Raw genomic sequence first — 16,479 nt, 5'->3', positions numbered from 1 at the left:
CAGGAATTCAAAAAGATAGTAAAATTGCTTTTTTCATGTCAGTATGCTCGATCAATAGTTGCTCCAATTCTCTCACATCTAATTATTATGAGTATAGAACAGGCATACGTTCCTCCCTCTCTGAAAGTTGCTCTCATTACCCCACTGTTAAAAAAACCCTCTCTGGACCAAAACTCCCTCCAAAACTACCGCCCAGTTTCAAACTTACCATTTTTATTCAAGATTCTTGAAAGGATTGTGTTCTCTCAATTGTCTGAATACCTTTCGGATAATGATTTGCTCGATCCTTTCCAGTCATGTTATAGGTCTAATCATAGTGTAGAAACACTACTTCTTGACGCGTCTAATTATATCCTACAAGGCATGGATAAAGGGAACACCACAGCTCTTTTGCTGTAGGACTTGTCCTCCGCCTTCGACACGGTAAATCACACTATCCTTTTGAACATACTTAGTTCACTCGGTGTTAAGGGTGAGGCTTACAAGTGGTTTGAGTCTTATCTCTCATTCCACTCTCAGATCGTTTGTATTAACGGTTATAAATCTGATGCTTTGCCTCTCTCTTGTGGAGTACCTCAGGATTCTGTGGGCGGGCCAACTCTCTTTTCGATTTATTTATCTGGATTGCGACAAGTTCTGTTGAAACACGACATAAAATACCATATTTATGCAGACGACATCCAACTCATGATTTCCTTTAATTCGGATCAACTAGCTGCAGAAGGTTCCATCCATCGTCTTGAATGTTGCATGGTTGATGTTCACAATTGGCTGACTTCTCACTCTCTTAAGTTGAATCCAGCCAAATGTGAATTTCTTCTTTTTGGCTCCAACTTGGTACATGTACAACTAAGTAAAATCCACATCGACTCCATCTCATTTTCTGGCCTCACTGTAAATTTGTTAAGTTCTTGTCGCAATCTCGGTATAGTTTTTGATTCTCACATGACAATGTCGAATCACATTTCTTTTATTTGTAGATCAGTTCGCTACCAATTGCGAAATATTGGTTTTATTAGGAAATACTTGTCTCGACCGGCCACAGAAAAATTGGTTCACGCTTTAATTTCGTCCCGTCTCGATTTTGGAAACTCCCTTTTGTTTAATCTACCCCAGAATCAGTTAGTCAAAGTTCAGAAACTTCAAAATGCTGCCGCTCGCATCGTTTCTCTATCCACCAGGCGCACTCACATTACTCCTATTTTAAGATCCTTACATTGGCTCCCTGTAAAACAGCGTATTATGTTCAAGATTTTGTTGTTTACTTTTTATTGCGTTCATGGCTCATCTCCCCAGTACCTTATTTCACTTATCAAAAGTTATACCCCTTCAAGATCCTTACGTTCCTCCTTTTCCAATTCTCTTGTTACCCCCAAAATTTCCAAAACCTGGGGTGAAAGATCATTTGTTTACTCATCCTCTAAGCTATGGAATAGCCTCCCTCAAAACATCAAACAGTGCTTGACTTCTGAAACTTTCAAACATTACCTCAAAACATTTCTGTTCAATTCTTCTTAATTTCTTTTATAATTTCCTAAAAAGCGCCTTGAGCACTCTACAGAGTGGATTTGGCGCGATATAAGTCTAATCATTATTATTATTATTATTATTATTATAGTGGACAGATCAGTGTTATAAGGTATATAACTCAAGATGGCGCTATGATCTTCAGCACTCGTACGCGCGCGTCAACTATAACGTGTGAGTGTATTGAGCACACGCAATTACGGCACACGCGGACGTCGCTGCTGAAATCTCCATGGAGATCTTGAAAACTATGGCGGAGAACGAGGTAATAAATTCGTATCTTTTGTCCCTTTTGTATTATGTTAGAAAGTATGTCCGAATCATTGGTGGTTATGTTCAATTTGAAAATATTAGTGTGTGTTAGGATGTAGATTTTTTAGGGCTGTGAATTAATATTTATTTTGTAAATGTAAAGTTTTTTGTAACGTAAACGACCAGAAAACTGACCGAGGAAGGGAAGGCTTTCATTGGCAGTAAGCTGGCGCTGGCCCGCTGGGCCGGGCGTAAGCTGAGCTCAAACTTCGCTATGGCCTATGGCTATGAGTTATCTGAGCTACTCACTGTAGTGTAGTCTCACACTCACCTCCCCCCTCGGCCCCCTTTCCGTTTTATGGCCACACACCGAAACTTCAACAATAAAAGTTTCGAAAACAGTAAATTTGGTCCCATTCAAACCCAAATTTCAAAAGATATGAAAAAAATGTGGCAAAACGTGAAATGAATATGACTGAGGTCTGAGCTACGCCTACAGCTACGCGCTACCGACTTACCGTATCGCCTATCGGATTCTCTGAAGACTGAAACTGAAAGTACATTTAGGGTGACTGCACACAGAGCAAAAAATTTCGCCCTTTTCACCGCATTCACACAGCAAAAAATGGTCATGGTAATGAGGGAAAATCAAAGTTCAACGCATTTCTGGCATATGAATTATGATCCCGTTATCCAAATTTAATGATTTTGGTATCAAATTAAAGAGAATAAAATGCTTCAAATAGCCTACTTAGTTTACATTTGGTTACTAGGCTCCCTACTATAATTTTGATGTGGCATTAAAAAAGGAAGTTCAAAGTTTCCTATCTTGTGAATAAATATACCATATTTTTGTAAACTAGCGGGTTTTTGTGGTATTGTCAATTGATATTAATATATCTAATCCAATGGAATTACTAATTTTTCACCTTTCCTTAGTTTAGGATCAAGTGTCAGAATTGATTTCAAAATACCCTTCCCCCACTAGGCCTAGATCTACTCCAGAAAGCCCAATGCAAAACTGCACACAAAATATCTGCAATCTGTGTGTGGTCGTGTGTTTCAGCTGTGTGTGTGTTCAACACATCATACTAGAGCCAATTGGGAGCATTTGGCTGAATTTCGTTTGAAATTGATTTGATTATTACTCAAAACCGATTCATGGATTACTATGAAATTTGGTAGATTTCTACTTTGCAGTATTTTCATCAAGATCTGAAAAAATCAAACAGTTTAAATAAGTGGTTGATGAGATAAAAAATTCTTACGGTCTCCCTAGTACATTTACCGGTACATTGTCTCATTTTGAGCGGATTATGTTTGATTTCGAAGCTAAATTTGGTATCAAACTCTGGTTGAATACTAATACTATGCCTCTGTTTGCACTCCCACTGTACAGGGGTACAATGACAGAGGGGAAGATGGAGTACTTTTCGGCCCTGCCATGCATAGTAATAGACTTTAAAGGACAAGTCCACTCCAACAAAAAGCTGAATTGAATAGAAAGAGAAAATTCAAACAAGCATAACACTGAAAATTTCATCAAAATCGGATATAAATAAGAAAGTTATAATATTTTTAAATTTCGCTTAATTTCACAAAACATTTATATGCACGTCCTGTTCGGTATGCAAATGAGGGGACTGATGACACTTTCTTTTGTATTTTATCATATGAAATATGAAATATTTTCTCTTCATTGTCGTGTGAAACTAAGTTTCATTCCTCCCTGAACACGTGGAATTCCATTATTTTAACATTTTGTGGTTCAGGCAAGGAGGTCCTAATTGTCAAATTCGTAAAAATTGAAATATTGTATAATTCAAACAATAAAAAACAAAAGAAATAGTGAGTGAGTGACATCATCGACTCTCTCCTTTGCATATCACTGAGTTGAGCATAGAACTGTTTTGTGAAAATTAAGCGAAACTTTATAAAATGTCATAATTTTCTTATTTTACATCCGATTTTGATGAAGTTTTCAGCGTTATTGATGTTTGATTTTTCTCTATTTATTTATATCAACCGTTTTCTGTGGTGGACTTGACCTTTAAATGTTGATATTGCCTTATTGCAATATTGGCATCAACGAATTCACAAGTGAACCGACGGGCACTTAAAAATTTTGTGCCCATCCGTGACAGCGCATCTAGTGCCTATGCCTGGCCATGGCTACCAAAAATTCCTCATTTGCGCTTCATTCGCGCATCCAAAAATGCAGACTGATATATCCGCTGTTTCGGAGGAGATTTTTTTTACATTTTCTGATTTTTTTATTTGTCATCCTACACAGACGGATGTTGGCCATAGCCATAGGGCTCATAATAGTGGAGGTTCGACTGACGCTTAAGTACAGCGTTATGTAGAAAAGGGTGCGCTACCGCACCCTCTTCGATTACTCCTTAATTCCCCCCTTTTGACGGCGAAAACAAAGCATATGAATGAAAATCAACATTTTAACAAAACAATCAGCTTACCAGTTTCTTGAAATATGTGATGTAAATTAAAAAAATTGCTAATTCCAACGAGGCAGTCTCGGGTTCCATCGATCGTTCTTTGTCATGTTCCTATCACAGCATGAGTATACAAATGCACAGCCAATCACGTTTGTGCTACCATTTTCAGTTCATCATGGACAATGGAGGGGGTGCTGGAACAAGTAGCTGTGATAGAAAAGGTTCATCTGATTGGTGTGCGAGCTTTAAAAAAAAAAATTCGAACTTTTATGATAAAAAAAAAAAGAATGTTGTATTACAGCAACATTGAATTCCTTAACATGGTTTTGAATATTATACTTCTACCTGTACATTGTATGTATGTATTTACAATTTGATTTGTTTTTGCATTTGCAGGAAGAAACAAATTTACCCCAGTTTGGGGCCCCAACCCCAAGTGTAACAATAGACATGTTAGAGACCCGTCCAAACACCCATATTCTGCTGGATTCAGTGACACCAGCAGCTGGAGAGGGGGTGCACAGAGGAGGTAGTAGGCTAGACCCTGCAGGCGGTGCTGTGAGCAGGGCATTGAGTGTCGTTAGTGGAAGCAATGCACAGGAAAGTCACATCTCGGATATGATCAAACGTATGGAGGAAGATCCCTTTGATGAAGACCAGGTGAGTTGCTGTACACACACAAATAACAAGAATGTTTAAAGGTGTTCAGTGTGAACAAGTTATCATGATGGCTTGAAGTTAGTCTTTTAACTTTATCTTCAATTTAACAAAATCCCTGGTGCAAGCTTAAGGAAAGATTAACCCCCCTCCCCCCAAAAAAAACCCCTCAATTATTTGAAAATCGCAATCATTTTGCGTTATTTTGGTCATGGAAAATTTTGACTGTTTTGCACAGACAGAATAGCTCGGCTTGTAAAGGCAAAAAAGTCGACTTTGTAATTTCAAAATTTGAATGCAGATCAATCTCAAGTTGTTTCTGATTCTGTGTCAGATGATCATGGTATAAATTTAAAAGAATTAGAGAATTATTCTACATGTAGTTTTAATAAAGGTGAAAAGGATCATAAATAAAAATTGTTTTCACATCACTTGCACAGTGGAAATTTATTATTGAACTGTATTATGTTTGATTTTCACATATTTTTTTACACAACAAGTATTAAATTTGGCATCAATTTCTATCCACAGACTGAGCTTCGTTTCCTCCACTCTAAGCCCACATGTTTCATCATCCTGGGTAAACCTGGTGTTGGTAAGACCACCTTAGCCAAGAGGTTAGCCCAGGCATGGAGATGTCAGATGGTGAATGTAACGGAGTTGATGCTCCAGCATATTAACCTCCAGACGGAGATGGGTGTAAGACTCCAGGAGATCCTTCATAAAGGTGGAGCAGTCCCAGAGGAGCTTGCCGTCAAGCTGATAGAGGATAAGATTAACTCGCCAGAGGTGGCACATCATGGTGGGTGAACAGTAATAATTTAAAAGTTATGTTTTATTTGTGTCAATATTTCAAACTCTTAAACTCCTCTTGTTGCTACGATTATTATGGAAGCATTCCTCAATCTCTCTGTTTGGGCTGCAGGAATAATTCTAACAAGGTGACATGCTTTCTAGCCCGCTGTGAATTATTGTATGTTAGACAAATATTTGTTATAGTTTGAAACTACTTCATGACTTTAGTTGTATACTGATGTTGCTTTAATATTAATTTATTTTCATTCAGGGTACATGGCTTTCCACAGTGACTAAATAGACTGGGGGGGGGGGGATGCATTGTCTCTTTTTAGACGTTTATACATATTTTTTACAGTTAAGTCTTTGAAGGTCCACTTTAAATTTATAAATGTTACCTCATATTCCAAACCCAGTTGGAATGAAATACTTATTCTTGTGATTAAAAAAAAAAATCCTAATTTGCTACTTGTGCTAAATCCTAGATCATGATAAAGTGGTCTCAATTAGTAATTCACAATTTATGTATATGATGTTAGGGGTCTATTTGAAAGCCTTGAAAAACATGATTTCTTATTCAGATCATTGTTTTCTGATTATTTTGTATGTTTTCTTTTCAGGTTATGTTTTGGATGATTTCCCCTGTGTAAATGAAGAGTACATGAATGCTTCAGATCAATTAGAATTTATCAAGAATTGGAAACTTAAACCAGATTTCATCATCAACTTGAGGGTGAGTCTATATCTTTAAAATATCAATTACTTTCTCTGTGACATAATTCTGTGATTCCAAGAGATATGTGATATATAATCATTGAAAAGGCTAGTGGGATGAAAGTATTCTTCGATCTTAAATGAGGATAGCCAGCAGAGGAATGAAGTAAGATAAATTGTATCTTGTGCAATAAAAATGTGCTGTAAAACAGTAGGCCTATATATTTAATTTATATTGAGTTTATGAGGACTTAAAGGCATAATGTATTGTTATTTGTTTTAACTTTTCATATATCAATAATAGTTTGCTAGTTTTGACTTTCCAAAAAGTTTGATTTAGAAGGATTTTGTATCTTGCTGCATCCATAGCGTGTATATGTCCATCAATGACATTTTGCTGACCCAACCATTCACATTCAGATTACATGCAGGCTAATGAATGTTCTATAGAGTGTTACAAAACAAAAAATGCTGATCATCATTGTAAAATCAGATGTGCATACAGAGATTATTTTGTTCTTCTATGTTTAATTGGCACAATATTGCAACTTTATCATCGCTCATCATGAATTTACTCTGAAGCTCTGCGTTTTTTCTTCTTATTGCTGCAGATACCTGATGAAGACCTTGAGATGAGGCGGATTGGACAACGAGTAGATTCACTAAACAACACACTGTATGCACAGGATGTATGGAACCCTGAGAAACCAGAACCACAGCAGAAGAAAGGAGGAGGAGAAGATGAAGAGGAGGAAGATGAAGAAGAGGAGGAGGAAGAAGAACCAGAAATGAATCTAGACCCTGAAATGGTGAGAAACCCTTTAAATAAATACTTTAATTAATTTTACATCAATTAAAGTGTCCCTTGAATGCAGCTAAGTATGAATTGTATTCAAGCAGAGATCAGAATATTTGGTCAGATTTTTGTAGAATAATCCTTCTGAGGTTTTGTTACTTTATGTAATATCATATAAAGCTTGAATGAGATTTATATTTCATTAGAAATGGTCCTGAAGTGAATAATTACAAAGTGAATTATCATCTTTTCAAAAACTTATTTTCATCTTCCCTTTTAATCAGAGAAGTGTACTTAATATGCATCAACTCTGTTTTGTTGAATTATATTAAAAGTGAAAGCTTGGTGCTCAATAAAAATAGATTACCCAGACATTCATTATTCTCTCCCCATTTTCCAATCGTGTGATAAGTTAATGTTTATCCTGACTCGTGTTTACTATTTTTTTAAATATTAACTATCTAGCCTGTTTTATAATTTGCAATACTCTTTGACTCTTTCATTTACTCTCATTTCAACTTCAAGTTAAAACTTTATCTTGAGAAACTGAAAAGAAGGAAATCTGTAAGTGTAACATTGCTTGTAGCAGGTTAATATGTTAACCTATGTCTGTGAAATTGCACTGGCAGGCCGTCAAAAAAGAAAAAGAAAGTAATAATTTTAGTCACAATGTCCTCCCACTGTATATGCATGTATTGAAAACTCTAATTTTTTTAGCTTACTAGATACAAAAATCAAAGTCCTATTCTCAAGTTCCTGTTTCAGTTGCATGCTCCTGTTGAGGCCATATGGTATATTTTGCATTTGTCTTACTGAAGTCAAGGAGATTGAATATGAATATGTCAATCATCCCCTGTCCCGCTTCATGCATCTCCAAATGGTACTTCAGCACCACACAATTTCAATATGAGAGAGGGGGACATTTTGCATGTTATTGTTACGGTTGTGTAGTGCGCAAAAGATCTATGTTACACACTGGTGTCACTCTGCAGACATATTTAATCCTGTAACTGTACCTATTTCAAAATCAACGGTCAAGCCCCTGTGCTTATTAGAAGTTCAGTATTATAGCTTCACTAGGATATTTAAGTCCACTTGTGAGCTCTTTGTACAGTATTCACTCGACTCAAAATATACAAGTAGAAATGTATGTGTTTTGTATTTTTTGTCATTGTGATATTGTGGCTTTGCGATATCATCTATGTAAAATCGTTTGTACATGTGTATGGTCAAACTGCACATGTGTCAGTTTTTAAAAGGAAGGATGTATGAATTGCATGCATAAATTGATACAAACTCCTCTCCGCTTAATAAAATGCAAAGCCCCTTTCAAATTATTCAGTGGGCCTTTTCAGGCATGGAAAAGAAAGAAGGTGGACCTTACTCTAATGTTCAAAACTGATATGGTTTTAGTTCAATCTTTGGTGAGTATCTAGAAAATCATGTTGTCATTACAGTTGGCATCAATTCAGCTTATTTTCTTATTTGTGTTTGATTTGATTCATTTATCAGGGAGAGGAAGAGAAGATTGAATTGACGATGGAGATTATTGAGAGATTGGTTCAGAGACCTGAAGATCTTAAGCCCCATGCCGCTGAGAGTATCGATGCTTACAAAGATAAACTACTCAAGATGTTTGAGGTATGGATTATTCTCATTTTCTGTAGAGATGTACAAGCTTAATGATCGTTGAACTTCCTTAAAGGTGAATTGTCAACTGAGATTTTCCAAGAGACATTTCTTTTTTTCCTTTTTTTCCTGTTACCAGCGGGGAAGGTGGTGCTTTGCACTGCTGGCCCACCACCAAGAGGGAGTATTGTTTCTAACGGGCCAAAACTCCCAGTGACTGGTGGAAAACAACTGAGGATTCCCCCTGGTAATGCATGAGGTAGCGTTCTCATGTTTGTTTAACTTATTTTATTGTAGGATTATATGGCAGATCATGATCAGCAATACCTGATTGAGATGGACGGGAACAAAACGGCTCCTTTCCTCTTCAGAGAACTCATGAACAAACTCAATACCTACATCCTCCGTCGGGCTGCCGTACCAATCCGCCTCCAGAACGCTGAGGAAGAAGACATCCCTGACGATATTGAGACAGAAGAACTTATGAGGACATTGGGCGGGACCAATTTGGTTGCCCCAAGATACAGGTGGAGGAGGAGCAAGTGGGCGAGGGCGTGTCCTGTTGAGCTCCAGAAAGGGAATGTTGTCCAGGGAAAGCCGGAATTCGCAGTTGGGTAAGATCTCTCTCATTCCTTGTCTCACATTAGCCTGAGGCATGTTTCACTGGATTGTTAAATGTAAAGTTTGTATGCAGAGAAAACTGTGTTTTCTCAATTGCACATATTCTGAGATTTTTAAAACACTTCTTGACTAATGAATGGTTTTGTGAAATGGGGGTCTGTTTCATCCCCTGTAGCGATATGATTAAACAAATTTCTATGGATTTGCCCCCAAAATAAGAATATTAGAAAAAAATGATTTAAAATTACCCTCTTGGTAACCATTAAACCTTTGTGTTTCTGAACAAGAGGTATCCAATATAAAGTTATTAAGAGTGAATTGAGGTGAAAATTGTCTTTGTATGACAATTTCATATTTTTTTACTCCCTCTACTCACAGATTCTTGGATAAGATCTATGTAATGTCAGGCCCTGATGCTATGGAGACCTTCTTGAAGAACCCTCGTCCATACCTAGTTAGTCCTCAGCCTAGACCTCCATGTAAGCTGTGCGTAGTAGGACCACCTCTTTCAGGGAAGACATCGCTGTGTCATCTGCTCTCTCACAAGTTCAATGCAAGGGTCAGTATCATTGAGGGATTTTATTTTCTTTCACCTTAATTAAGGTCATCATGTGACCAATGTGGCATTTGTCATCGTCACCACTGTAATCACTGGAAATGACTCTGTGGCCTGCATTATAATGATGATGATTATGATGACATGATGATGTTGATGACCACCATCAACATCAGATGTTGATGATGGTGGTGATAGTGGTGGTGATGATAATGATGATGATGATGATGATGATAATGATGATGATAATAATGATGATGATGACAATGTTGATATTTGTCATATTCATGTCATTTATATAATCTTTATCTTTTTCACAATTGCTGTGTAAATAATTGTCATTATCTTCACCACCACCATAGTGATCATCCTCATGATCTCTGTCGCCAACATGGCAGTCATCGTTATCAATCCTCATGGTCATTACCACCCTGAATGATTTAAATTTTATTGTTATCATCCTCACCGTGACAGGTAGAATATGTATTGTTCAGTTTGTTATGTTATTTGTCCAATCTCACTCTGTATTTTAGGTACTAGATGTGAATGAACTAATCAAATCACGGATGGAGTCTCACAAAGGCAAGCAGATTGAACTAGCTAAACAAGAAGCCATAGAGTCAGCTGTAGCAACAATCAAAGCCAAACTCAGAGAAAAGGAAGAAAGTGAGTAAATACACAACTTTTCTCGCTCAAACTGATCTCCCTATTAAGCACAGTACAGGTTTTTAATTTGAATGTAGCAAACACAATACACACTGTATGACATGTAAACATGTACTTTTAGTTACAGTACATACATGTACAGACATCTTGAGCAGGGCTTTGTTACATGAAACTACTATTGTGATAATTTTGCCTTTCAAAAGTAACTGCCATGGTAACGGTGTTCAACAGCCAATCAAAATCAAGGAAGTTAATTTTGGATGGCAAGTTACCAGAATAATATTTTGTGTACTCATATTCCTTAATCAATCTTGTAACTGTGATCTTTATTCCGAAGAAAGAGGGGTTGGGGATTTTGTGGGGATATATTTTCTTCTTTTATTATTGTATGTGATTTCAAATGGCTTTGCTTTTCACTTGCATACTTTTTCATTGTCAAAGGGTTCATTTTGACAGTTACTTTCTATGGCTGTTTTTCAAATGTCTTACTTTCAAATCTATACAATTTGCTCCAAATTTTCATGATAAATCAGGTTTGTTTTGGTTGATTCATCATACAGTTTCAAATCCCTTTCTTATTTTTTGTATGATATGGGATTGATGTTAAGATACACTTTGAAAATCACAATCTTCCTCACATTTATCAGTAATCACTCGATAAAAATGTTAGGTATTTGTAATTTCTATGCTATAGTAAAGAAAACACACTATTCTCCCAAGGAAGAATATAGCACATTCCAAATTGGTATTACTTCTAGAAAAGGAATTTCTGAATATCTGAATATATGCTTTAAGTATCTTTTCACCGTCTAGCATGGATTACGAGTTGTTTTGTTATATCCATATCATTAGAATGTCAATAAGGAAAAATTGTATTCATATGAACCACCCTTGCAACTTCCTCTTTTTCTATAGAAAATTTGAGCCTGGTCACACAAAGCTTAGCGATTGATCATAGAACTTTTTTTAAAAATAATTGATTGCATTGGCCATAATGTACAGTCAATCTTGAAAATCAATCGTATGATCAATTGCTTGGCTTTGTGACACAGGACTCTGTCACAGGAGGCTTGTACACTGTATTGTTGTGCTCTAGAGTATGCAAACTTAGCAGGGTGTAATGGAACTGTTCTATATTCTTGTTCTATCCCACAATCTTACGATCAAACTCTTAGCTGGATCGGAAGGGGATGGTCCTGATGATCACGATGATGCCCCTGAAGGTAGAAATATGTGCACCATCTCCTGCGCAATGCACCCACCCCACCTCCACCTTTATCCTCGCACCTTTCAAGCAGTATCCCAAATGTCCAGTCAATCATACTCATAGTGCCACGCCCACAGTACCACGCCATTGTGCCGCATTCCTTTAGTATTAGTGTTGCACATTGCAAAATACCCGGTGCTCCATGTCATGGACTAACACTGACTCGGTGATTGCTTGGTGTCAATCAGACATGCCACTTTTGATACAAGAGTAGCAATTCCTTCTTCTTTAATATTTCTTTCTTAGAAAACACATTTTAGATGGATTCCTTACTTTTCTTTGCAAGTGGTAGTCTGGGTTAGAAATGTTTGTGTCTGTAATGCATTTTTTTGTATGTTGAGAGATGACATTTTATAACAAACAGCTTCTTAATCTTAATGCGTTTTTTCTCCTTGTTTCCATTATTCTTTAGAAGAAAAGTATTAGCTTATTAAAATTAGCTGGTTTAATATTGAGATTCGACTTCTTATACTTGCTTTAATTTTCAAAAGAATGCCCCCCCCAAAAAATAATAAAGTCTGGAAAAAAAAAGAAAAATCTATATGGGTTAACTATTGCCAGTGATATATAAACAAGTGTTTTAACATGAATGTGCATTGCAGATTTGTCCCAGTTATGATAAAGGTCTGATGAAGTCTGCAAAACACGGGTGAAATCTTACAAAATCAGAATTTACTTGTTCTGATTTACTTTTATCATACACCTGTAATTTTTGCTGAACTGGTCCAGTTTAATGATCTGTACACGTGTCAGTAACAATAGATTTTCATCATCAGTCTACAGTGTAGTTGATGCACTAGATGCACTTAATTTTGTGGACATGTCAGTTGTAAACTAACAAACATTTATGTAAATTCAAAATTGATTGTATTGTGTTTGAAAGTTGGTGCTTATCAATTTATTTGATATGCAGGCATGCAGGTTGATATAAGCCTTTTCATTATGTCAACTAATTTTATTCTATGCATTTCAAAATCTTAGTATGTAATACTTTACCACATTATCAAGTATTTCATTTCATCTATAATGGACAGAAATAAACATGTTGTTTGTGTTTCCTGGGAAGTGGTTACAAAAGATATTCATATTTTTTTGTTCTTTTGAAATTACATTTCAGATTGCACTTTTTGTTTTTCAATGTACACTGAATCATACATTTCAGATTTGTCTACAATCAAAGGGAGCACACGCTTTACAAGTTCATGACTATATCTTTGGTATTTTTTTATGCACAGTCCACCTTGAGAATAATTATAAAATGAAAATATATAAATTTTTGTAAATATAACTTAGGGTTTGTATACAGGCTTGAAATTTTCAAGAATGTATTATTAATTGCAAAAATGTGAGATTTGTAATATTTAATGATGTGGGTACAATGGGATGGTGTTCTGTTAATTTGAGTTTGTGTTAACCTTTCCATTTTATTGTTTTCCCTCCCCCCCATCGCTTTGCATGTTCAACGCATCGGCACCCCCATACATCATATATATATTGCACCGCCCCTCCTATCATGGTTGCACCCCGCCCCCATTCGTCATGGTCCACACACACACACATCATACTTATTCACCTTGGACTGACCCCACCCCTTGGTCCTCCCTTATGCCCCTCCCCCATTGCCGCTCAGAAGAAGAGAAAGAAGCGAAGACGTCAGATACAGAGGAGTCCAGAGCGGAAGGGGAGGGGGAGGAGGAGGGGGCAGGGGAAGGAGTAGGAGAAGAAGAAGATGGAGGTATTATGTTTGAGAGTGATCTGTCTTTCTTGCCTGCTATCAATCTTATCTCTTTACAAAAACTCTATGATTTGCCCTTCCATATCCTCACCATCCTTTACGAGGCTCAGCTATACATTACCTTCAGTAGGCTACGTTTCCGGACATCTCATACAAATGAAATTTAAATAGGATGTCCATAAAGTTTAGTCTTTGGATGGTTTGTGAAAACCTCATGGTGTCATAGTATAGTGATATAAGAGAACTATTCTGTTTTCAATACAGTACTAGTAATGTTTCACATCTCCGTGTGCATATTTGCTGTTTCTGAACTTCTTAATTTCTTGGTGGTGGTGATTATTCTCTCATTTCTGTATTACCCATTGAATTTCCTTTTTTTTACAGCTACAACAGTTTGCTTTGAAGTATATGTATATCATTTTCTAAACCAACTAACAGTATTGTGATATGATGCTTCTGCTTTATTTCCCCCCAATTAGGTTTCGATAGCTCCTTTTTAACCAACTTTGAGGCATCAAAATTACTCCCTTGGAGATTAATTTTATGGCAATAGTTAAAGAACTTTTACAGTTTTCTTTAAAATCTAATCAGAGAATTTTCATTTTTCCCCAATTTCTACAGGAAAATTGAAGTCATCTGCTTAGTAAATACTTTCAAAGAAATCTGAAACCGTTGAAAATAAGTTATAAAGTTAAAAGAAAAGAATGACAATTTAAATGTGTTCTGTATGAAAGTTTCCAATAATGATCAATGTTTTCATAAATTCAAAAATGTTATAGCAGGAATAATTTTGTGAGCAACAAGAAGAACTCTGAAGTTATGCAATGTACTGGATGATTCTTCTTGTATTGTTTACATCATTCTGCATTGGTCATCACTAAATCACATTAAAAAAAAATCTAAACAGCTGTTACAGTTTACAATATACAAGGAATGATGTAAATGCTACCTATTTCCAGCTATTGCTTTGGGAGCAAAAAGAGGGGTTATTTGATTATTCCCCCCCCCAAAAAAAAAAAAAAAATCCCAACCCTTTACCAAGATTTTCTAGTGACAATTACTCCATCACTGATTCCTAACTCTATTCTTACCCATGCCCTTTTGTACCTACAAGTACATGACTAGTTTTATTCCCTTGTCTAAAACTCATTCATTTTAACTAACTAACAACAAAGTTTCATTGACGAAGTGCTTCTATAATCATAACATCACTAACAATTCTGTGTGATACTAGCTAGTTATAATACTTGGAATTAACACATAGCATAACAGCATTTTATTTTGTAAGACTGTTGAGTGATGATAATATTTCCTTGCATAGAAATTTGATTTGTGCCAAACGTTATAATTGGTTTGCCATGATGGATATTTGTGTTGAAACAAAGAACACTAGAATAAAAATTATTACTTGCATTTGTTTGTACTTCATTCACTGGAACTGAATCATCTCATCACTAATACTTGGTGATTATTATTTTTTAAGCCAAGTATATCTCACTATCCCTAGTATCAAATGGTTTTATCATGGTGAGACTACTGAATCTTGAGATTAATAAAAGTATAATTTCAAGTTGGCTAATATCAGTCTTTCTTCTTTGCACAGAGAAATCAAGAATAAAGGCGGCTGAAGAAACTGAAGGAGAAGCTGAGGCTTCAGAGGAGAAAGAAGAAGAAGGTAAAAAGAACAATGTTTTGTTAAAGGAAGTTGTAATCCACTCCAACATTTAAATATCGGTGATAGCAGGTTTTTACTTTACTTGATTTGCTTGGATGTTGTGATGTAGAGCAATAAACTTATGTGCCCCTCGTTGATTTCAGTATCTTTGATAGGAAGATCACCATGCCAGAACTTGTCAGGGTCTCATTTGAATTGATTCAGACTAGTTGCACTGACTTGGGCAGGGAATTCAATTGCAATTCAGTAGAAAAAATATTATTGTCATTGGTTGTGCAGTGTATGAGACCTTTTCTGAATTCAATTTGCTTCAGAAACTTTGGGCTCTGTTGTCAAACGTGCACTTATCCAACTTGTCGACAAATCAATAAAAGCATGTGTTATCTAGTTAAAAGTTTGCGGAGTGATATCTGCAAACTTACTCTGAAAATTGTTTTTATATAGTGGCTAGAGTTGAAACCAATAGACCTCGATATATATGCTTTGGAGCTCCATGTAAAGAATCTTAGGATGTTTTCATCATGTAATCTTAAATCATCACGTAATTTTTTTGGAACTGCTGTGGCTCCCTTGGGTAAATGTGACATTTTCAATATTATGTTATATCATTATTGATAATTATTGTAATCTGTTTCATTCTAGGCGAGACCACTGCCCAGGATTCTGTTACAGGAGTGACTGAAGGAGACGGTACAGAGACCATTGCTGCGTCACAGCATCCCACCGAAGACCTGTCTACCATTACCGGGGTTGCTCCTACTGTATCACAGATATCTGAAGATGTGGATGAAAACCACCCAGAGGTAATCCTCACCCCACAACTGTACTCTCTTTTACTCCTACTCCTTTACTCTCCTCTCCTTGTACCTTCTCTCACCCTCTCTTTGTCTTCTTTTGACCATATCGCCACATCAAAGACAAAAAAGACAAAAAAAAATATAAAAGGAAGAACTTCTAGTGAGGTGCCCGACAAATTTCATAAGAGAAGGTTGATATTTGCATATTATGTCATGAGCAAGTTGCCTGAATATGAACTCATAAAATGATGACAAAATACCTCTTGCCAATAAAATGTAAACATTATGTTATTCACATGTTGATCTTGACCTTATATTAATGTTAACATCATAATC

The 16,479-nt window shown here is 36.2% G+C and overlaps 1 protein-coding gene across 41 annotated transcripts in view; it reads left to right on the top strand.

Moving 5' to 3' along the window:
- Positions 1-1,692: 1,692 nt before the first annotated feature.
- LOC129259123 (adenylate kinase 9-like) overlaps positions 1,693-16,479 on the top strand; it is a 42,000-nt gene continuing 27,213 nt past the window's right edge. For 13 of the 41 annotated variants that reach the window (XM_064098233.1, XM_064098224.1, XM_064098216.1 and 10 more), the window contains exons 1-13: positions 1,693-1,792; positions 4,632-4,895; positions 5,424-5,694; positions 6,308-6,420; positions 7,013-7,210; positions 8,710-8,838; positions 9,124-9,440; positions 9,826-10,006; positions 10,537-10,669; positions 11,845-11,892; positions 13,567-13,671; positions 15,275-15,346; positions 15,989-16,149. In XM_064098233.1, the coding sequence (XP_063954303.1) occupies positions 1,760-1,792; positions 4,632-4,895; positions 5,424-5,694; positions 6,308-6,420; positions 7,013-7,210; positions 8,710-8,838; positions 9,124-9,440; positions 9,826-10,006; positions 10,537-10,669; positions 11,845-11,892; positions 13,567-13,671; positions 15,275-15,346; positions 15,989-16,149 (2,025 nt within the window). In that variant the 5' untranslated portion in view covers positions 1,693-1,759. The remainder of the gene's footprint in view (positions 1,793-4,631; positions 4,896-5,423; positions 5,695-6,307; positions 6,421-7,012; positions 7,211-8,709; positions 8,839-9,123; positions 9,441-9,825; positions 10,007-10,536; positions 10,670-11,844; positions 11,893-13,566; positions 13,672-15,274; positions 15,347-15,988; positions 16,150-16,479) is intronic. The other 28 variants (XM_064098213.1, XM_064098212.1, XM_064098218.1 and 25 more) reach the window with 9 other exon arrangements.

The sequence above is a fragment of the Lytechinus pictus genome, chromosome 4 (genome assembly GCF_037042905.1).
Source record: "Lytechinus pictus isolate F3 Inbred chromosome 4, Lp3.0, whole genome shotgun sequence".
In the NCBI taxonomy this organism is placed as follows: Eukaryota; Metazoa; Echinodermata; class Echinoidea; order Temnopleuroida; family Toxopneustidae; genus Lytechinus; species Lytechinus pictus.
Note: the sequence above shows the minus strand (reverse complement) of the source record. Positions and strands in the feature narration are given on the sequence as shown.